Here is a 22,807-nt window from a genome sequence, read left to right as displayed (position 1 = left end):
ATATATTTGAAATAATAAATTGTTTTATTATGTCACCAGAAGAAAATCTCTCTAGGAGTATTTGAAAAACACCACACCAATCCCATCTAACCCAATGATTCGAGGTGTCACTGCGCGAATATGATTAACGTTATGAGCACGTGAAGGAAGTATGAAAGCCACGAGTGGAGTGGGCGACCACCTTCAGCCGATGAGCCATCAAACCTCTTTTTACTTGAGACACTGGGGTTTCTCTGATTGTATGATATCTCATCTCTTAGTTATGGACAATCTTAATGCTCGTAGTGGATAACTCTAATCGTATACAGTAGTAAGGTTCCTATATGAAAAATGAAATAAAACACATACATTCGGTAACTTATGTTTAATCTCGTAGAAACTGATTTCGGGTTCGCAAATACACATCTCGTTGGAAGAGCGGTTCTTATGTTCACAAAACATTGTACCTTTGTAATATAAAAACAGAAACATTAGCACTTAGAAATTATTTCACCACCCTTCTAAAACTTAATGATAGTTTAGGAATTGAGGACTTTCTACGAGTGAAACAAGGACGGATATAATGTAATGCTACGTGTTTGAAGGTTGATATCTAGAAGAAATATAGTTAAACCTTAACTAGTAGCTGCTATTATTCTCCCTATACTTTTAAATAACGTTGAGATGGCTAGACACAAATCATAAACTATCATCTTGCAAAGAAGGGTGGATTACAACAGGAATTATTATTCAAAAGTCAGGGGTAGGCAACAGTTTTAGAGGGTTCCTTAGTGGCTGGATAATTATCATAGTTTAATTTAATTATGCCCTCTATAAAATTTGTTTTTAATTACACAGCGATTCTATCACGTAAATTATTATCTATTGAAGTACTAAACATAGTACCTACAGCCAAATCCCTGAGTTTAGTCTATAAGCCGAAAATATTTGTGGCCTTTCTATAAAATTCTTTACTCTATACAAATACTGCGGGTCATGGATTTTATTTTATAACTTTATCAAACTTTATCAAAATTTTACGAATTTAAATGCACTTTTTATTTATTTTATGCTCATTTTTTTCATGGAGATTGAGCAAAATCTCAAGCGGATGAAATATAAATTAATTTATAATATTACTTAAATTGTTTTACACAATAAGTTACAAACAACGACAGAGCAAGCCATAGTTATTTACACTATTAAAAACTTGTAAATGTTAAATTAACTATCAATTTGCTAATTCAATATTGTTTTAATTATAAAATAAATACAGAATCGTGGGAAACTGCAACGAACCTATCTACTAGACTGTAGACTAGACGGACTGAAACAAATTCTATTCCAATTACTTGTGATGCAAGACAGCCTTGATTTTCCATTTTAACGACTTATTATCGGCACACGATACTTTTGTACAATACGTCCAGCCTGTAGCACATAGATGTCGCAAAAATATTGTTCAATTTCAGTTTTCAAAGTTACCATATGACAAAGTTCCATGTCTGATTAATTAGAATGTTAGGTAAATATAAAAAAGTAACTAAAAAGGATAAATATAATATAAAAATATACTACACATAGCTATACTTCATAGCAAACAATTAATGCTATAATAATATACACTAAACCAATACTTTTGAAGCAGGTAATTTAAAGGCAATACAGATTGTATCCAATAAATAAATTTATGGAAATGTTTGGGGTACAGTTAAAAAAATAGAACGAATTTCTTCATCACAACATAATTAATAAAACATACAAAAATTAAATCTTACAGTCATCCAATCGAAATCATAATTGCACAGTACATTTAATTAACTTATTTTCCTTATATACAAAACACGGGTCCACTGCGTGGGCATGTGTATATTTGTGATCATCAGAGTGGGTAGTAGTCGAGCTGCACCGTCAGATGTTTGACGCCGGCCTCGCGGAAGATCCGCGACGTTTGCTCCGTCACGTACCTTGGATCCACTTCCTTGGCTACTTCTATTTTAAGTGCACCCACGTGGACGTCACTACACAGCGTCCAGAAGTGCGGTTCGTGGACCGCGTGCACGCCGGCGAGGCCGACCACGCGCGTGTAAAGGTTGGGTAACGCGCGCTCGAGTGAGGTAGGAGTCCGTTGCATGAGCACGCCCGCGGAGTCGCGCACTAAAGGTATCACACTCGCGGCTATGAGGAGAGCTATGGCCATGGAGCAGATGGGGTCGGCTCTCATCCAGCCGAACGTTCTCATGAGGATAGCTGAGATGATAACACCGACGGACCCTAAGGTGTCAGCCAGTACGTGAAGGAACACTCCTCTCATGATGGCGGAGCCAGCACCGGTGGGGGCCTCGCTGTCGTCGTCATGGGAGTGACCATGGTGGTTGTGTGAATGGCCGTGGCCGCCGTGGGAGTGACCATGTCCACCGTGGCCGTGACCGTGCCCGTGGTGGAACGCGTATATGCCCACCATGTTCACCAGGAAACCCAGTATCGATACCAGCAGCAGCCGTTCATGTTTTACCTGGAATTTATAAAAATAGAATGAGTTTAAGTTCATGTTAAGAATTTGCCAAGGACTTGTGCAAGTTAGATAATCGATTGATTAGACATTGGTGGTCGGAAGTAGTAGATTTCACTATTTCTGCAGTTGAGTAATAATCTACAAATTAACTTTGTGGAAATCGTATTAATACGAACATTGCTTTGGCTGATTATCAGGTGGCCGTGGCCTTCGTCGCTTTTGTGTTTAGCTTTATTTGCATCTAGCACTCCCTCTCAGATGTGATGGGATATTCAGAGCATGAGATTTTATTACAGGAATCGCGTTCATAAAATAAATGTGTGCAAAATTGCAAATTCTGCGGTCCTTTTCCGAGAGTAAGCAGAATTTCAATGTTAAAATTAATTACAGCGTCATGAGTTTTAAATAAACCGCTCTCGGTCCGTTATTTAGTTCATGGTCGTTTTATGCACCACATGTTGAACATTTTTATTGTTTTCTTCTTGTCTCTACTTTCCACATCAGATTAGGATCTGTGTTGCAATGCAAAAAGCTGCATTCTTTGTTTGTCATCCTTACGTCCTTACAAATATTATAAATGCGAAAGTAACTCTACTCTGTCGCCTCGGGTTCACCCCAAAACTACTGAACCGGTAGCCTAGAGCCTGCGACAGATTAAAGACTACTTTGACCCAGTTGGCGGAGGTCCTTCTCCAGGGACTTTGGTAAAACGGCCATGCTGTCAATACTGATACGATTTGAAAAATTCTTTCAGTGTTACATAGCCCATTTATTGAGAAAGGCTATAGGCTCCCTTTTTTCCGTGCAAAGACTCCCACGGGATGCGGGTGAAACCGCTGCACGTACGTAGATTTGACCAATTTAGGCGGCCAAAAATATTTTACAATGTATTTCGTTTTTTCTATCTTTATTTTATCATTATTTTATTATTTATTTTATTTAAGCATTGTATTTTGATAATAAGCATGTTTTATTGAAAAAAACCGTAAATATTTTTTTTTTAATGTAGAGTATCATATATTTTCATTTTAAAAGTAGTTATGATATTTTTTATTATATCTATTTCAAAATAATATGTAATGTAGTAAAAAAAAAAAAAATATTTTTTTATTCCTCACTTTCTGCCTCTGATATATCAGACTCTGTGTTTGATTCAGCTGGTAGTAGCATATTTTATTGTTTCAGGGCAAAATAATCTTGTTTTGATGTTTTTTTTTTGTTGGTCACATTTCTTCAGTTTCGTATTTCTTTAGTTTTCCTTCGTTTAGTCCTCTCACTACAATCTTTAAGTGATTTAGATGGCCGCCCCGGTCGATTTCCAACACTTGTCGGGCGTTCAAATGTTCTGCTTAACCAATTCTCATTAGTTTTAAGGATTTTTTTTACAGTTTCAGTTTTTTACTTTCGTAGCTATTTTAAAATATGCAAATCTTTGTTTAAAACTGCTTATATTATCAGGTGTGTCACCCTAATAGGTCAAAAGTTAGTTTCCTAGGTAATTTAGTTTTTCTTCCAAATTAGTCAGATCTTGCTATTGTATTTTATTGTAAACTAGCTTCTGCCCGCGACTTCGTACGCGGATAAAGTCCCTTATGCCAGCGACTACGGGGTCAGCAAAATCAAAGATCTGAACCGTCTGATATTGAATTTTAAGGGCCCGTTGACTTGAAAACAACGGAATATGCATAGCCATTAGAAACGTTCCATATATTTAATTTTTGTACTTCAACGGCAAAAGCACAGCAGACTAAACAAAACGCTGAGAACTGAACCGCAAAAGACGTGACCATACGGATAAAAGTAGTGATTCTAATTAGTCCGCATTTAAGTTGTGTGTGGCAAAAATATTACACGTATTAATACGTTAAAAAACATTAAATGTTACTAAGATGACAAAGTCGTGATGACTTAGTGGAAGTCGTGGTGGTTTAGTGGGTAGAGAACCAATCTCTCAATTATGAGCGTCTTTGATTCCAGGTCTGGCAAGTACCTGCCAATGCTTTTCTAAGTTCGTATGTACTTTCTACGTATATTTTGGATACCAATGACCGTTATTTGGAGAGGATTTTAAACTGTAGGTTCCGGCTGTCATTGAACATTCTTGGCAGTCGTTATGGGTAGTCAGATGCCAGTAAGTCTGACCAATATTACCAAGGGGTATTGGGTTGAGCGGGTAACTGGGTTGTGGAGCTCAGATAGGCAGTCGCTCCTTGTAAAACACTGGTACTCAGTTGCATCGTGACTGGAAGTCGACTCTAACATATTTGGGACAAAGGCTCTTGAGATAATAACGACAATAATAATGAGATATAGGCACCGCAGGACATCTGAGGCTGATGACGGGGAGTAGCGACCCCGGTGGGCTATATATACTGAGTTCTCCAGGGAGAGTATACTGAACCCCATCTCCGGCCGGTCGGAGTGAACCATAACGGGGGTTAGGTAGGTCTCACGCCTCTGGCTTGGCTTGGCCGTTCAGAGTGGAGTCGCTAGAGCAGGGTTAGTAGCAATGCTCGGAGGATAGGTGCTTCGTGGTAAGTGACCCACAGGGAGCGCGTAATCTGCGTTTAAAATCCGCCGAGGTATCCTCACACTTCAGCCTCTCATGTCCCTGTTGCCCTCTTGTTGCTATTCAGTGACTGATTTCCGGAGGCCCAGTAAGTGAGCTAGCGAGTCTCCACCTGCCATTTTTACCATTTCACCATTTTTACATGTATCTAATACATTGTCATCGGCACGTACCATAGTTCCCGTAGTTTCCCCATTCCTAGTTCATTAGCATCCCATCACAATAGCCCAAGTAGTTTTCATCAACAGTTAGCAATGGTATAGCACAGAACCGGGGATTGTCTTTTTTTTAACGACGTCCACCGGGGATTGTCCTTGGGTTCATTTCTATAGTGTATAAAGGAATAATCGTCGGTTTTGTTTCACCATTTCATTAAAGTTGTCTCAAAAGGGCTTCAGCGTGGCTTCGGCCCCACGTTTGCCTCCCAAAAATTCGGAACTCTGTAGTCCCGAGGTCTGGAAGAGATATACAAAGTAATAATGAGATATAACGCAACAAATTCGGAGAGTGGGGGCTCGTGACGCCACGTCTAGGTATGTAAAATTTGTACTAAGCAGTGACTTAACACAAAATAAATTCAAGCGTGTTATATCTTCGTTATTATTTGTTTGTGAGAAGGAGAAAAGAAAAAATATGTGTCCATTATTTTAGGATTATCTAAAGGGGTCTACTCACCAAAGCCGCTGACCCGGCGGCACAGCCCGGTGGCTTAGTGCCGGCGGGTTAACCCGGCGGCTTCAGAATGTCCAAGCCGAACGACTTTGCCGGCGGCAATGCCGGCGGCACGACTGCCGCGGCATGTGGTGTTCTAGTAATTGTCAAATACTCTATGAAAGCCGGCGGGCAACTGACTGAGTGAGTGGAGAGGGATGCCGTCGGCATCGGCATGCTGCCCCGCCGGCTTGCCCGCGCGGGCGCAAGCCGGCGGCATGATTGTACAAAATACGGCCGGCGGGTTGGGCCGCCGGGCTGTGCCGCCGGCGTCAGCGGCTTTGGTGTGTAGACACCTTAAAAGACGGACTAATTCCTTTTTTTGATTCACCATACCACCTATTTCATAACATTCATTTCTATACATTTCAAGTGTAGTATTGCTCTTGAAGTTCCACATCAGGTGTTCCAGATCTTCGATGTATATACGTCAATAGAGAGTGCTTATCAGGTTGAACCACTTTTGCTAAAACGTCATACCTCTATATGCTATAGTCTAGCTGGGCTCCTGGCGTTCCACATCAGGTGTTTTACATCTTCAATTTTTATAAGTCAATAGAAAGTGCTTATCAAATTGAACAACTTTTGCTAAAACGTCATACCTGTATATGGTACAGAGAAGCTGGGCTCTTGGGGTTCCACATCAGGTGTTCCAGATCTTAAAATTTATTATCTCAGCTGAAAATGCTCATCATATGAAACAATTTTTGCCATGGCACCATTTTTGTATCTCTTATAGTTTTGTTGGTCTGTTGGTGTTCTGCATCAGGTCTTCAAGTTTCGAAGATAAATTATAGCCTATATGTTGACCAGGCTTAATACTGATACAACAAAGAAAAAATCATTGAAATCCGTTCAGTAGTTCCGAAGATTAGCGTGTACAAACAAACAGACATACAGACATACAGACATACAGACATACAGACAGAATTTTTTTTTTGGATTTGTGCTCCATTACTGTTTCTAAACCCCACCCAATTATTATTTTTTAAATATATTCAATGTACAGACACAGTTTTTTTACAGATTTATTATATGTATAGATATAACGTAGGGTCACTATTTTTACGCCAGAGGTACTCAAAACAAAAAAAAATGCACTTTGTGACATTTTAAAGAAAAAAGTATTTTATTTTTGTATGAGCTTCAAATCTTAAAAAGCCTGTAAGTCGGACATCCGCAGCTATCCGCAGCCAAAAAATATGTCGTAAGCTAGTTTAATATGTCAAATATCTAAAACTAAAAAAAATGTTACGCGGTCGAACGCGATAATATAACAAAATTGTGTTTAAACAAGAAAATTACTAAAAAAATATTTTGCTTACACACCCTCTTTTAAAATTGAAATAATACTATAAAAAATTAAGTGATCACACTTAAAATATATTAAAATATAATAACTGTTACCTACACAACTCGAATCCATCATAATAGTTGCTTAATATCAATTAGATAGCACAAAAATAATTTTTCTTTAATACCGTCTACCGAGATCTCTAAAAACGTATAACGTAAAATTTGCACTAAGGTCAAGTTCCAACTCCTGGTGCAAGCGCATATCGCATGTTTGGTAGGTAGATGTGGTAAATTCTTATTGCTGGGGTATTCCTCTTTCCATTTTACCCACAATTTGATGATAACCTTTATTTTAAAAAAAAAGACTTTTGGCCAGCTAAATTGCTCAAATCTACGTTAGTGCGCTGGCAGAAGCCAGTCTTACATAATCGCAGTAACACGAACACCCAATCAAGTAAGTTCTGATGCAATTAAAGTTACAATCACAAGATAAGTTGCAGCACCAACGATATTAAAACACGTGCCTAACAATAACGGATAACGAAACTTATCTGTATCACGTTAGGCCACAAAAATTACATTCACGTGTTAACATGTAGTAGTGAAAACAGTTTTATCTTGCAAAGCGATCTTAATCTAATTACGGGAAGCCAAATTGAGTTGGGCAATGTCCCTTCGTTTACTTTTTTATCGACTCGATTAAGTTGATCGAGTCTGTTTGAACTTATGTGTACTTCTGACAGAAATATAGGTGTTACAGCACTATTGGCTTGGATAAAACATTGTAAACATGCAAGTAATAAAAATGCCGTTTTGTTGTCGTCGTAAAAAAATGGTTTAACATTGAGATAAACTAAGGTAGCCAATACTCAAGTGTTAGGTTTAATTTGAACACCTGTAATAAAATCCTTACTAATATTTACCTGTTTAGTAATCTATGTTAATATTATAACTAATACACAAATAAAGTAGGTATCTTGTATCCATAACTATGAAATTAATTCCAGCTGTAGCGCTTTCACGCCAAACTACTGAACCAAAAATAAATTTTGACACTGTAAAGACTCTAGAGCCTGAGAAAGAGCATAAACTATCTTCTTTAAAGAGGATTAATGTTCTTATCCAAGTGCGGGAACGAGGGTAAAACAACGAGAAGCAGCTAGTTAACAATACGTGTCGTGTTTTATCAGCTGCAGGAGACATGACATCATAAGACATTTCCTGATCGCTAACATAAACAAAACGTGAGATTTTTAACTCACATCACTGTTCAAATCTCTTGCGACGAGCAGTCAAATGAAATACTTTTTAAGCGAAGATAGCACTGATAAGGGACTTTACGCAAGACAGATGTATAGTAGGTATATTGGGAACTGCTGTTAACGTTCATTCCTTCGTTCGTATTTGGATGAAAGATCCCCATGGTAAATAATATGGGGTATACAGGCACAGTAATTTGCTTCAAAAAGTTTCCGGCTTCAGTTGCAACGTCAAGAATCATCGTATTGCATTCATATTTACTATCAATTGGAAAAATAATCAAAGCATGGGTTTATCACAAAACTGTGATATGTGAATCCCCGAGACCCTAACTTAATCATAAGAAAGAGAGAGAAAATACCCGCATCCAAGTCACTTGACCCCGAGATTTAGAGTTCAGCAACACTTCTGCTTCTGAGCTGTTTTTTACGATTACTTGGTTACTTGACCTCCACGGCTAGCGATTATCGTATCGCCCATCTATAGGTCCATATTTAGCTAAGTAAGCTTCAGACTTGCAAAACCGGAATTCATCCAATGAATCAATCTATTAAGTGGAGTTAAACTCCTTCTAAGATAGCAGACTGGCTGTCCCGCGGAATAATTCGTGGCCGGGCGCACCTGTTCCCGTGCCGGGACAAAATACAGCCTATGTTACTCGGTAGCTACCCAACAGTGGAAGAATTTTTGACATTGATTCTTCCGGAGCTTTTAGTGTCATATTAGTCTAGTTTTTAAATTACAATAACAAATAGCTATAGAATAATGGACTAAGAAAAGGCAGGAAGGCGCCACTGTACTTCGGTACGCCGGAAGAAACGAAAACCGGGCCAAACGTTTCTCTGTGACAAATGGGTGCCAAAAGGATATCTGTGCCAAGAGTAGGACATCGTTCACAGGCTTAAATAAAAATGTATCGGGCTTGCTAAGGAAACCAAAAAAAAGAGAAACATCCGAATTGACAACCTCATCCTTTTTGGGAACTAGGTTAAAAAATATTTTCTTTCATCTGCTTTAGTAAAAATAGTATCTTTTTCAGCACGAAAACTACCTATATTTTTCTCGTAAATGGTATCAAGACCACACCATATAATTGGCAGGTACTAATGCTGCAACGCAAGTTATTTATTTGACAATAAACTCTTAGCAAATAAAACTTATAAAATACGTGCACTATAGTAAGAATTGTCACTGCTATTTGGCAATATAATTTCAACACTATTGCAATGTCGCTGTGTTGAAAGTCGCTTGGCCAACGTTAATGGGTGAAAGTTTTGCATGTTGTGGTGTATCATAGCATATAGTTTTGTTTGTATTATTGTATTGATTGATTATTTATTTTAGTCATATTTTCAAATGCCGACTTTTTGTAGGAATTACGCAAATCGGCAGTTTAGTGTTTTTTTTCGTACTTGTTAAGGGAGTACTAATGCTAAGTTAAATTACTTACTTTATGTCATCACGTTAATAGTAAGTCAACTTAAAATAAGGCTTAAAAATTGTTGAGATGTTAAATTGCCTGCATTTCAGGCTTGTAGCAATTATAGAAAAAGACATTTTTTTTACTTCATATAAACTTGCAATGCATATTTATGTAAATGCCAATTATATCTATATTCATTTCATATCTAAAAATATTTCAGATTGTAATATGATAAATGAAATAAACAATTTAAAAACTGATACTTTCTTAAGAAAACCTAGTTTCAATGATTTATTGTTTTGCTAACTCAATGGTACCATAAAGATGATTAGTTCTGCTGATATTGTTAACTTTTTCTCAGTTAAACCTCCTTGGACCATATTACAAGGAGATTAAGGTCGATAATTGTGTGATATGTGTAACATAATAACTTATTATCAAGGTAGTGTTTAAAACAATTGAATTGTTATGGAGTTACTGTAAGTAATTTCATCTGTACCCATTTAGGTTATAGTTCGGCCATTCAGAGAATGCGTTCCTGACACGTCGCGATTGAACTGACGACGTAACTACATTCATTGATTATTGATATAATAATGTTGTTTTAATGCTCCTCAATTGTTAAAACGGTAAACAACCAGCAAAAATATTTTTATCGTAACTGCAACGCCATTGCAAAGTTACGTCGTCAGTTCAATCGCGACGTGTCAGGAACGCATTCTCTGAATGGCCGAACTATAGTGAATTGTTAGTCTGTCACTACTGCATTAGACCTTATAAACTTGGCCTTTTAAAATTTATATTAGGCCAGTGTCAATGAGTGTCAGAAAAAAAAAACTATACTAACACTAGTATCCGCAACCAGTTTTACCCGCGTCAATAACTGGTTCCTATAGCCAGATGGTGACAAAAACTATCTCATGTTCTTGTCCCGGGTCTAAGCTACCTTCCCTATATTTTTTGGCTTAAATGAATTAGCTATCTTGACTTATAATAAATGATAGAATCTAGATTATTAAATTATTCTAGATAGAAGATAGTTTTTGGCAATATTCTCAGCCATATGGATTGATCAATCATAAGATTTGATCCAATGTTTGATCCAGTCGGCCAGTGAATAGAAATAGTTTACTAATAATATTCATTATCCTTTTATCGCTTTCTCTTAATGATATGAATGGTATACATATATTTGATCCAAAGAGCAGAAGATATTTTTATCTATACTAATATAATAAGAGGAAACATTTTTTCATATTGTTTGTTTGTTTTTTTGCTCTGAAATTACTGAACCAATTTGAAAAATTCTTTCATTATTGGAAAGCTACAATAACACCAAGTAACTTAGGCTATATTTAATCCAGATGTGAGCAGTATTTACCAAGGGACACACATAGAATGCAGGAACACCGCTAGTGTCAAATAAATTCAAGTAATCACTTCATAATAGTTAATTTGTTAAATATTTTATGTATAACAATAAAGATAAAAGATTAAGTAAACCTTTGAATATAATTTTATCAGTATTGATTAAAAATGATTTAGTACTTCTTTCTTAATAAATTCGGTTTGGTAGAATTTTATAGTTATTTATTTGTTTAATACACATCTTAAACAATGTATTTGTTTAGAATTTAATACTTAATTTGTACTGAAATCTCCAAGTAAAGCAGCAGAGATTACTTTGTAATAAGACATTTGAGCTTTAAATTGATGGACTTCTTAAAACTGCCTGAAAAATATTAATGAATGTAAAAAGTTAAAATAAGTATTTACCTCTGGTGGCTCAATAGCTCTTTCCACAGCCTCACTCATTATGAAAAATGCTATAAACAACAGGAACAGGCCGTTTACAAATCCAGCCAGTACTTCAGCTCTCGCGTAGCCATACGAAAACCGTTCGTTTGCGCGCCATTTCGACACCAAGGAGGCGGCAAGCCCCGCCACCAGCCCCGTACAATCAAAGAACATGTGGAATGCATCAGAAATTAGACCTACAACAAAAATAAGGGCAAAGTAGCACAACAATAATTAACAATATGCTACAAGTGAGTATGAGGAAAATATAAACCAAAAATCACATCAAAATGTAATATTTAAGGAACTCACCTAAACTATTCGTCCATACACCGTAAAACAACTCGACAAATGCGAAGGACAAATTTAGTAAAAGAAACAGGAATAGATTCCTCGAATTCTTATCAGAATAAATTAGTCTCATCCAATTTGCTATCTTTTCACGTATTCCACCCACAGTTCCGCGCGGGGCCCGCGTGTCCTTTTGCGTAAGGGGCAACATTGTTTTTCGTGTGTTTCCTTAGGGTTCTTTTCACGTCATTTCACTCAAAAATCACAAAATCTGAACATAAGACTATAATAACATAGCTGCATACGTGTACTTGACAAGCGGTTCTAACCTCGCACGATAATAACTTTGGATATTGGATTTTATAGGAAAATAACGTTACTGAAAAAACGGTAGTGTCTAGTATCGTATCCTATTTCATTTACACAAACTTTAGTAATGATTTTCTAATAATTTATAAACTTTACATCGTGCGACAACTCAACTTGTCGCTGTCGAACTGTCAAAAAATTTATCGTGATAATGTTACCAACTTTTTTCTTTCGTCAATCACGTATATTTTCCCTTTTTCTTGTGAAAACTAAAATACAAAAAATATATGTTTTGATAATATTGCGTGAAGATTTTACCATTTTGTCTATGCTAGTAGAATAATTGCCTTGTTTTTATTAAAAATCTGTTTTGATTAATTGTTGTTTTATTTCCTGTAGAGTTGACATTATTGTTGATAACAAAATAATATTTATTATTTTTATATATTTAAAGAATTCGCCGGGAATCGTTTTAAATTACCTATACGATATTCTTCAATTTCCCAGTATCATTCATGTATCATTGTAGAGGACTCTTTTGTTTAATTTTGTCTATGCTTTAATTTCTTATCAATTTTGAAACACTGAACAGGTTCTTATTGGTCTGTAATAGAAAGTCACATTGAGAGCCAATAGAAAACTGGAATTCATGGAAAATATTTGTAATTGAAAGCACACTTTTCGATGAGTCATAGACTTTCAACTGACACTCGTTTCCGGAAAAGTTTTGCATGAAATCTATGAACATTCGTTTACATTGTTTATGACTTGAAAATGCACATTCGCTTTTATTAAATAATTAATTTAAAATAATTAAAGAATACTTCTAAGCATAGCAAATAAAATGATTTTTATGCCGAAACCAATTTTTGTTGAGATTGAAACTCATAAAGCTTAATATAAGTTTCTTCCCGCCAACTTTTCAAATCAATTCCACCGGAAATTCGTCTATAGATGCGTTTGTTTCCGAAAAGTGAACGTTTCACGAGTCAACAGCAACGTCTTTCGAGAAGTTCTAGGCGCTGTTTGCGACATTTTTCCTTCTTTTATCCGTCATCCAATGTTTTATGTGATGAAATAACACGTTGATTAACGCTTATTTTCAATATTAGTGTTCATAGTCGTAATTAAGTAATCGCTAGATTACGATATAAGCTAATATGGGCGACGAAAGCCATCCTAAAACTCTCTACGTCGGTAATTTGGACGCGAGTGTTACAGAAGTATTCATATGTACGTTGTTCGGACAAATAGGCGAAGTAAAAGGTTGTAAGATAATCCGCGAGCCCGGCAACGATCCCTATGCCTTCCTCGAGTTTACAAGTCACACGGCGGCAGCTACAGCTCTGGCCGCCATGAACAAGCGAGTGGTCCTCGACAAGGAAATGAAGGTTAACTGGGCTACGAGTCCTGGCAATCAGCCGAAGACTGATACCAGCAACCATCATCACATATTCGTAGGAGATTTATCACCAGAGATCGAAACGCACATATTGAGAGAGGCGTTTGCGCCATTCGGTGAAATTTCGAACTGTCGGATAGTCCGCGACCCACAAACGCTCAAATCTAAAGGGTACGCTTTCGTTTCTTTCGTTAAGAAGGCTGATGCAGAGGCCGCTATTCAGGCAATGAACGGGCAGTGGTTAGGTTCTCGCTCCATACGCACTAACTGGTCGACGCGCAAGCCGCCGTCGAAGCCAAATGAAGGAGCGCCGAGCAGCAAGCGAGCAAAACAGCCGACATTTGACGAGGTGTACAATCAGAGCTCCCCGACGAACACGACGGTTTACTGCGGGGGCTTCACTAGCAATGTTATCACTGAGGAGTTGATGCAGAACACATTCTCACAGTTTGGCCAGATACAGGACATACGAGTGTTCAGGGATAAAGGTTATGCCTTCATTAGGTTTACTACTAAAGAAGCGGCAGCGCATGCCATTGAAGCAACACATAACACAGAAATTAGCGGGCACATAGTTAAATGTTTCTGGGGAAAAGAGAATGGAGGAGGAGACAACCAGGTTTGTATATTTGTCTTCAGGTAACTAATATTCCTTTGCAGCTCAAATATTCCCATGAATAAGGTAAAATCATGAATCAGAATCTTGATAATTCATCCAGAACGGGCTATATCAGTCTTTAAACGGGTGGTACTTGTCTGTACTAAGCCAATCAAGACAGAGTATAACAAATGAAAATAGCGGTAAGTAATTACATCTGAAATATGTTTGTAATTACCTAGTAGTCTAGCTTAGTTGAAAAAATACAAAATGTAATAAGATGCTTCTATACAAGCTTATCAGGCAGTAAACTCGTGATGGTTTTGATAAAGATTTGCAATACACAAATTCCTTATTGGAAAATTAGACTTTACAATACAAGCCAGCCTTTTATTGTTATATAAACCAATTTTATTGGTCTACGCCAGGTCATAACCCTCTGTATGACATCAAAAAGGCTTAAGTGCAATAGAAGGTATATTTATGCAAAATTATTCATTCCAGAAGCATATTTACTTTTATTGTTATGGTAGATAAACAGTTGAACATGGAACCTGGCACATTTTGTGCTAGTAATAGTGCCTAGTAAATATTTGCAGTATTTGGGAGTCAATGACCTTGTCATATCGATCAAACATTGGGTCACACTTGACTAATTTGATGGAAAAACAGCACAACAACAAATTTGATTAATTATTATTGCATGTACTGATAATCTGGTAGCATTAAATGGTAATACACATTAAAATAGTTATTTTCCTAATGTGTTGCTATGGAAAAATGTTTGTTCTGTTAACATGATAATTATCAAAAAAAAAACAGAACCTCATTAGAATTTTAACAGTTGTTCCCATAAAACCTAATCATATTTTTGTCTAGGTATACACATATAAAATCACCTGTTTATTAAAATTTTAACCTGTTGATTACTTGCAGAAATCTTAGCTCGGCCATAATTTGTAGGTTATGTTTATTTCATGATACAATTCAAACACAATTTCTTTTGTTTTTAAAGAATCTTTATTTCGATAATTTATTTTATCACTCTAATTAGATACTCATAGTAGCTATCCTTAATATCAATAACCAAACACACGGAAAAACTTGACAACATAAACAAAATTGCCAAGTCACCCTAAACACATGAGCGTTTTTGTAAAATTTACCTTATGTCTGTGCGTTTTTAGTTGGTTTCTTACTACAAACTTTCTTGTGGACTTGAAACAATTAATTGTCATTTATTCATGAAAACAAAACAACAGCTGTGGTTGAGATGTCACATTTGTTTTGTTACAACAAACATGGTTCTCGCTTTGTGTAGTTTTCAAGACGGAATTGAGAGTACCTATCAAATGAAATTGTATAAAAATGTATCAAAAATGCTTTTACATTATCAATTAGGAAATTACAGTTAGAAGAATGACTAATTTATTGATATATTCATAGCCAATTATGACCATTTAGATAGAATACTTTATATTTTTTAGTAACATTCCTCATTTGCACCACAATTAAAGTCTTTGAACAGGTCATTTACGTAGGCTAGTTGTGATTCTAAAAATAAAATAAAGTAAATGAATAAATATTCTGAAGTTAGCTACTTGTTCCAAAAGTTTCAGTGTATGCAGATAAGAGTTAACTGCAATAAAATTAGTATATGTATTTATCAAGTAGTTAATCTAAAATTCTAATCTATGCAAGCATATATTAATTCATTTAGTATTGAGGTCAAATCTCTCATGGCAACAAACCTATTATAATAAAATATAAGTAGTTGTCGCTTGGTATTTAAGAAACACTCATCAGTAAGTGGCATAATTAATATATTGTTTATGACTTCCTGTCTAACACTCACTAAATAACCTTCCTGCATAAGTGACAAAATATTAAGTTAATTTTTCATAAACAAATCATTTTAGTTGTTTTATCAAGTTTCAGACCTAATTTACTTGAGCAAGTATGCTGTTAAATATGTAATTTCAAATGCTATTTTATTTGTATCCAAATAACATGAAAATGAATATAATTTCAGAGTACGAACAACGCGACAGCGGCGCCGCCCGCGATGGGTGCACAAACGCAGTACCCGTACCCCTATCAACAAGGAATGGGCTACTGGTACGCTCAGGTAAATATCAACAATTTATATATTTTACTCCAATTCTCCCATCAAATCCTATAGGCTTCATGAAGTCGCTAGCATCCAATTTTTGACAAGTAAAATTGCTTTATTATCTGACCAATATTTAAAGAAAGCTAAATCGAAAAAAAAAACCAGATAGAATCAACAGCAAAATAATGCCACTAATTAAGTAAAAATGCAGCAAGTCTTGTTGATACACAAGCTGCCAAATGTACCGTTTTGTCATTGGCTGAATGCTTACGTCACGACATATTGGTCAATATGTTCGCGCGTCAACATGCCATGTTTTATTTGTCTTTATGGCGGCAAGCTCTAAAAAGGAGTTCTGTGAAATTAGGTATTTACACAAATGTAAGCAGTTGCATTACAATGTTACTACTTTATCATACAGTGGGTCAAGGTTACAAAGCTGGGAAAATTTCCGAAGCACAAACTGCGCTAGCGCAGGTTTAAACTTATGAAATTCTCCTACATCTATTTGTATGAATTTTTAAACTGAGTTTTGACATATATCTTGAGTCACTTGTGAGAGTGAGTGACTACGCGTGTATTCGGCATTTGTCAAAGCTTCGTAACCTTGACCAATATTTATAAGTATGTAGGTACTTGTCTTTATCAATATAATACAAACACTGTTTTTTTCCTTCGCATACAGAATCAGGTAGTACAATTTAATTTGACATAATTTTACTAATGGGTGATTAATAGATTCATTTCGTTTTTTTTCCTTTTTTTTTTAAGATATTCACGGCGGATTTTTGAAGTCTCCAAATATAAAATGAGTCATAACTTCTTGGATAGATATAAATCATTTTTTCTTCGAAAATCTGTCGTCGCTGTAGTGTGATTAGATAGATTTAATTTAATTTTTGGCTTCAGTAATATTCTCACCTAGCTAGGATATTTTAATAAAAATAAAAGTATTCTTATTGGAAATATTGCGACTTGCCAACCTATTATTAGGTAAGGCTGCGATAACGCCAATTTTCTGTAGAAAATCTAGATATTAGTGTATTAGTAGGTATGTAGAATATTTTGTAGTTTAATAGTTGCATGTGACATAGCACTAACTTAGTAGTTTCCGATAACACAAAGTAAAAATGTTTCATATTTGCTTTTTAATTCAAAAAGTCAATATTCAAACGCATACAATTCTAGCTCTCTACAACAGAATGTAAATACGAGAAAATCAATATAACTAAAATAAGTAACAAATTATTTTGGACAATGCAACTTTTATATCATTTTGTTTGTCTCGGCTTCCCGGACTAATCTTTATAATTTCCGTCGCTAAAGCTCAAACTACATATATTGTCAATAAAATTAGACAAAGTACTTATCTGACATTGAATACATTAATTACTTTCGTGGCACAAAAATAGCCCTAATGCATAATTTCTTTTTCATAATCTGATATAAATTTTAATCATGGAAAAGAATCTCAAAAGGAAAACCAGCTTTCATATTGTTTGTAAACTGAAATAATGAACCCCTTGTCCTGTTGACCATATTCCTAAATATTTATCGCGTCTAAGTGCACACTCAGCTGTATGAATGGTATTTATATTGTTTATTCCGACTGAAAGATTAAATTCTAACCGCCCCAATACTGTATCTATCTATTGGGTTGGTAACTAGAGATAGGAATTTGACGTATAGTTATCGGCACGGATATTGAGCCCTGACCTTCACCTGCGCAGAAGCGATTTATTGCCTTATGTGTACAGTGCGCAAAGCGATCCCCACTCTTCCGCCGAGAGCTCAATATCCGTGCCGGTAACTATAACCTGTATGGAACTAATGTCAAAACTATCTCTGGTAGGCGATGGATAAAATATTGGGATCCGCCGTAACTCTGCTAGTTACCAACCTACGTCAATTCCAGTGAGCGTGATAAAACTGCAAGCTTTGTTTATTACTTTTAGGAATTGTTAGTGTTACCATACAGGATATAAATCTGTATCGCATGTAGCAACGAGTATCTGGAATCTGATAACGACTTTGTTATCAATTTTCCAAACAAATGCGAGATGATGTATCTTTTTAACACGAGTTTTGTTAGTGTAATAAGTTAACTCTATTGGTTATGGCTTATTTCTGGAAGTTATTTAACTAGTATAATTAAAAATCTGCAAAATAAACTACGTGCTTAAAAGCAAAATACTTACACGATCACATAAATTTGAGCAAATATATTATAAAATTCGAAATCAGCTTCTGACGTTTTACCATGCGAAAGCTGTTAATTTTTCTAATTAATGCCAATAAATGCATTCAAAACCCGTATTTTTGCTTCCTACGTCATTCAACGGCAGCAGTATTTTAATATTTGCATAAAATTTATATCACAGAGAAAAATAAGAAGTTTATTAGGTTGCAGTCAATTTGGTACAACCTGTTTCACATACCAAATTAAAATGGCATACTCACATAAATTGCGGTTTTGAGACGAAAATAATTTATATCCAGCATTTTTATTTTGCCACTAAGTAAACCTATTTGCCGAATCTAGGAATAAAAATAATATTTTTGTCATAAAGGAAAAGATACATTTGATTTATTTTCAAAAAGCTTCCTTAGTAATATAAAAATGTATCCTACAAATAATCAACATTATGTACTAAAGTTAAAAATCAATAATAGACTCGAAACATATCGATGGCTTCTAAACTGAATTTCATTGGTACATATAGACGCGTGAAATATGCAAATCTGTCTATTGAAAGTTTCACGTTCATGAAGCGAACTGTTGAATTTTAAACGCGTTGTTTTTGTGAGAGCTATGCGTGGCTTGGTGTGCATGACATTCAATTGTGTAGCATGATATCCTAGTAATATTATGTACACTATATGCAGTGGCGTAGCGTGGGTATCTGCCGCCCGGGGCAGTTGTCGATTTTGCCGCCCCTTCCAGCGTATTTTTTTTAACAAGTGTTACTGGCCGTTTGTCATTTTTAACCGACTTCAAAAAAGGGGTAGTTTTTTTCCCGCTGTGGGTTAGCAGCGATGAGGGAGTGTCAGACTCTTACTGACTAAAAACCGTCGTGTTCCGTCGAAGGCCTTTTATGTTCCAGAGACGCGGTAACTTTTTCAAACAACCCGCAGCCCTGGCAGAAGGGGGAGGTTCTCAAGTAGACTTTTCTTTTATATCTTTGTTACTTGATTTCTTGAAGGTTTTAAAATTCTTTTAGGCACGCAGGCTAGTGAAGTAGGTGCCTATAAGTATATATGAAATTGAAATAATTAAAAAAGCGGGGCTACTTTAAACTGTTTAACAAATTAATTTAAATTACGGGACTAACCGGGTTTACCTAAATTAGCACTCTGCTAAACGCATGTCGGCAGTTGTGTAGGTAAGCAAATGCAAATAAAGAAAAACTTGCCTATGTAGTTTCCAAATGCGCGAGCGAAGCGAGCGCGAAATTTTTATCGGACTTAAACCAAATATTACGTAAAATTTAGCCCAAACGTACTTTACTTTTTGTTTGTTGATAGATTTAAAAATAAGGGCATAGCGTTTTTGAATACGCGAGCGAAGCGAGCGCGAAATTTTTATCGGACTTAAAAAAACATTACGTAAAATTTTGCCCAAACGTACTTAACGTTTTGTTTGTTGACAAATGCAATAACAAGAGCCATAATATAGTTTCCGAATACGCGAGCGAAGCGAGCGCGAAATTTTTATCGGACTTTAACCAAATATTACGTAAAATTTAGCCCAAACATACTTAACATACTTAACTTTTTTTAGTTTTTGACAAATGCAAAATCAAGCGCATACAGTTTCTGAATACGCGAGCGAAGCGAGCGCGAAAATTTAATTATTTTTTATTTAAGACTAGTTGCGAACAATTTTTTTTAAACTGGGTAAATTTTGCCGCCCCCTAAAAGCTGCCGCCCGGGGAATTTGCCCCCCCTGCCCCCCCCACGCTACGCCACTGACTATATGAATGGATGTTTGCCTCACGCAAAAAGTTAGCAACGTATTTAGGTGAAACTTGCGAGCTTGTCCTAGTTTTGTGTTATGGGTACTTTTTCCTCCGAAAATAGGTGCACGTTCCCTCAAAATTAGTCTAAATAGTAGTCTAATGAATTTCAGTTTTCTTTGTCTAATTTATTTAGTACATTTGTTAGTCTGTAGTTCGTGTAAAAAATGTGCAGTAGTAATTATCATGAGCAATCCTATAAGTCGGAAATGTATGATTCTCGTTATCAATCACCGACTGACTGGCAGTATGTTCGATTAGACACACGCACATGCATTGCGCATGTCCGATTGTTATTTAATCGACCAATTTTTGTTGGTAGCCAATTTTTTAATAGGGTAAGTTGAGACGGGAGGAAAATTGGTCACCAATAAGGAGTATATGGCCTTGGAAATGAGTGTAGTATAGATAGCATGAATATATTGCTTGGTATTGAGTAAGAATTGTAATAATAACTATAGAAAGCTTCCTCGTTTATTTCCGCGTTTATTCAACATTCTTCTTCCTCCTAAATTCAAGTTATGCTTCTCTATAATTTACACTAATATATGGGAAGTATGTATGATATCATATTGAAAACTACGGCACCATGCACAATATTTTCCTTTTTAAGTATATTCTCTAAACGCTGTTTAATAGTAATAAATAACCGTCAATGTTTTAATAAATTTTAACCTTACTAAACTTCAATTACTACAACTGTTATGTAAGTTAGCGTGTTGCCGATATAATCGTTGTGCAGTTTGTTAATGATTTGCCGTTACGTTTCAGGGCTACCCGGCGTTACAGGGCTACATGGCGCCTGGCTACTATCAGCAGTATGCCACTGCGTATAGCAACCCGCAAGCCGCTGCGGCAGGTATGTAACACCCTCATATTGTACTTATAACGTACTTCAAAATCTCCTTTGGATTGGGGTAAAACTGGCCATGGCGTATATTTAAAAATTGGACTCCTAAATTGTAGAGCCACTCTACAAAGAGAAGTGAGAGCTTTAAAATGTTAGATTTAACACTCAACTAATTCCAGCTTCCCGTGATGTTTTCCTTCAATAATATTAAAATGTTATTGGTACTTGAAGTCATTTTGGACTTAGATGTGGTGTCTATAACTAATCTCCTATTGTTGCTATAATGAGTGCGTGTTTGTTCCAGCGGGCTACCGCATGAGCATGCCGGGGTCGGGCGGCGCGGGCGCGGGCGGCTGGGGCGGCGGGCCGGCGCCGCTGATGTACGCGTCGCCGATGCCGTCGGCGCAGTACCCGTCGCAGTAGCCGCCGCAGCCGCCGCCGCGCCCAGCGCGCACCCTGTCTCATACGATACGAACTCTGCGTCAATTTTGTAAAACTGTCCCCGGACAGATAACTTTTGGTTTAGATTTTATTTTTGTACAAGTCCGTGCGGTTTTCCGCGGAGACGCTCCGACAGGTCGCAATCCGTGCTCGCGACTACATTTGTATAAAATTGTTCTTGTTACTGTATTATATGACGGCGATGTTGTTCACGTCGCGATTGTATATTTCAAAGCATTGCACACTGTCTACAGGGACCTAACATCGTCAGTGAGTGCGGGTGGTGTGCCGAAATATATAAGCAATCGAGTTATCGTACATATCTCGAGATGTTGACATTGGCAGAGCAGTCAAACAGTGTACAAAATGTTGGAAAATAGCAATACCGTTCAGCTGACGCATCAGGTGGTTAGTGAGGGCAGTCCGCGGCCGGGTCCGGCGCCGAGCTCGGCCTCCGGCGCCGGTCGCCGACTCCCCTCGCTGCTGTGACCGACCTTACCCACTAAATTAACCGAGTGTTGTCCGGCGTCATCTAGTTTCTATAGGCACAACTAAATGACGCTATGTTCGCAGCACCGTATAGTTTCGGATTCACGGCGCAACGGTGTTAGTCGACCTACATAGATAGGACATAACGAAATAAATTATAAATTTTTAATGAAAAGTTATAAATATATAAGGGGGAGTAGTGTCGCGAGTGGCCTCGTGTACATACGTTGATATTTATTGGCGCCCTGCGCTGGCAGACTGAACTGTTCCCCGGGACTCTCACACGACGCGCCAGACAGTTTTGACCTATTTATATTAAGTTGGGCACATGTTGTTTTGTTTGACCTGAATTGTTATGATTTATTGTATGGAAACACTGGTGAGTCAATAAAGCTGTGGGTCTGGGACAACGGGTGTTTGATTTGCCGTTTAGATATAATATGCGACATCTGTATTATGTTTCTGGGTCCAAATTTTTTTATATGAGTCGACTGCTAGGTCCATCTGTGATCGAATACAGCAACGTTTGGATAACGTGAATGATTAAAATTTATTGTAAATTCATAATGAAAAGGTAAAATTTTGTAAAAGGATAAATAAATAGTTTAAGTTTACAATTACTTTTGATTATTGTTGTATTATTAGTGGCGTCGATCTCTTATTATGTACCCTTTATGTGAAATACCAGAACTTATTTTTCCACTTGATCACTCGAAACGGGGCATCCAGCCCAAACTAAAGTAATATA

The 22,807-nt window shown here is 36.6% G+C and overlaps 2 protein-coding genes across 3 annotated transcripts; one reads left to right on the top strand and one right to left on the bottom strand.

The window, feature by feature from the left end:
• Positions 1–349: 349 nt before the first annotated feature.
• LOC124640024 (zinc transporter 7) lies at positions 350–12,364 on the bottom strand. The gene is made up of 3 exons (XM_047177604.1): positions 11,863–12,364; positions 11,530–11,747; positions 350–2,494 (listed from the first exon to the last, which is right to left on the bottom strand). Exons 1-3 carry the CDS (start codon positions 12,050–12,052, stop codon positions 1,862–1,864), a joined length of 1,041 nt encoding a protein of 346 aa, XP_047033560.1. The 5' UTR covers positions 12,053–12,364; the 3' UTR covers positions 350–1,861.
• A 759-nt stretch (positions 12,365–13,123) lies between these two features.
• On the top strand, positions 13,124–22,679 carry LOC124640061 (nucleolysin TIAR). Of its 2 annotated transcripts, XM_047177666.1 has the most exons (5): positions 13,124–14,171; positions 16,183–16,278; positions 21,051–21,138; positions 21,434–21,472; positions 21,562–22,679. In XM_047177666.1, the coding sequence occupies exons 1-5, from the start codon at positions 13,311–13,313 to the stop codon at positions 21,621–21,623; spliced, it is 1,146 nt and encodes a 381-aa protein (XP_047033622.1). In that variant the 5' UTR covers positions 13,124–13,310; the 3' UTR covers positions 21,624–22,679. The 2 variants fall into 2 exon arrangements, with proteins under 2 accessions (XP_047033622.1, XP_047033619.1); XM_047177663.1 differs by having other exon boundaries at positions 21,434–22,679.
• Positions 22,680–22,807: the final 128 nt, after the last annotated feature.

Source organism: Helicoverpa zea, chromosome 20, assembly GCF_022581195.2.
Source record: "Helicoverpa zea isolate HzStark_Cry1AcR chromosome 20, ilHelZeax1.1, whole genome shotgun sequence".
Lineage (NCBI taxonomy): Eukaryota > Metazoa > Arthropoda > Insecta > Lepidoptera > Noctuidae > Helicoverpa > Helicoverpa zea.
The sequence above is the reverse complement of the archived record's forward strand: the minus strand, read 5'-3'. Positions and strand labels throughout refer to the sequence as shown.

Excerpts from the sequence above, each read along its gene's own strand:
- LOC124640024 (XM_047177604.1), bottom strand. The coding sequence starts at position 12,052 with ATGTTGCCCCTTACGCAAAAGGACACGCGGGCCCCGCGCGGAACTGTG. Across the intron at positions 11,748-11,862 it reads TGTATGGACGAATAGTTTAG|GTCTAATTTCTGATGCATTC; the intron begins GTGAGTTCCTTA and ends TTTTTGTTGTAG. Across the intron at positions 2,495-11,529 it reads GAGCTATTGAGCCACCAGAG|GTAAAACATGAACGGCTGCT; the intron begins GTAAATACTTAT and ends TATAAATTCCAG.
- LOC124640061 (XM_047177663.1), top strand. The coding sequence starts at position 13,311 with ATGGGCGACGAAAGCCATCCTAAAACTCTCTACGTCGGTAATTTGGAC. Across the intron at positions 14,172-16,182 it reads ATGGAGGAGGAGACAACCAG|AGTACGAACAACGCGACAGC; the intron begins GTTTGTATATTT and ends ATATAATTTCAG. Across the intron at positions 16,279-21,050 it reads TGGGCTACTGGTACGCTCAG|GGCTACCCGGCGTTACAGGG; the intron begins GTAAATATCAAC and ends GTTACGTTTCAG.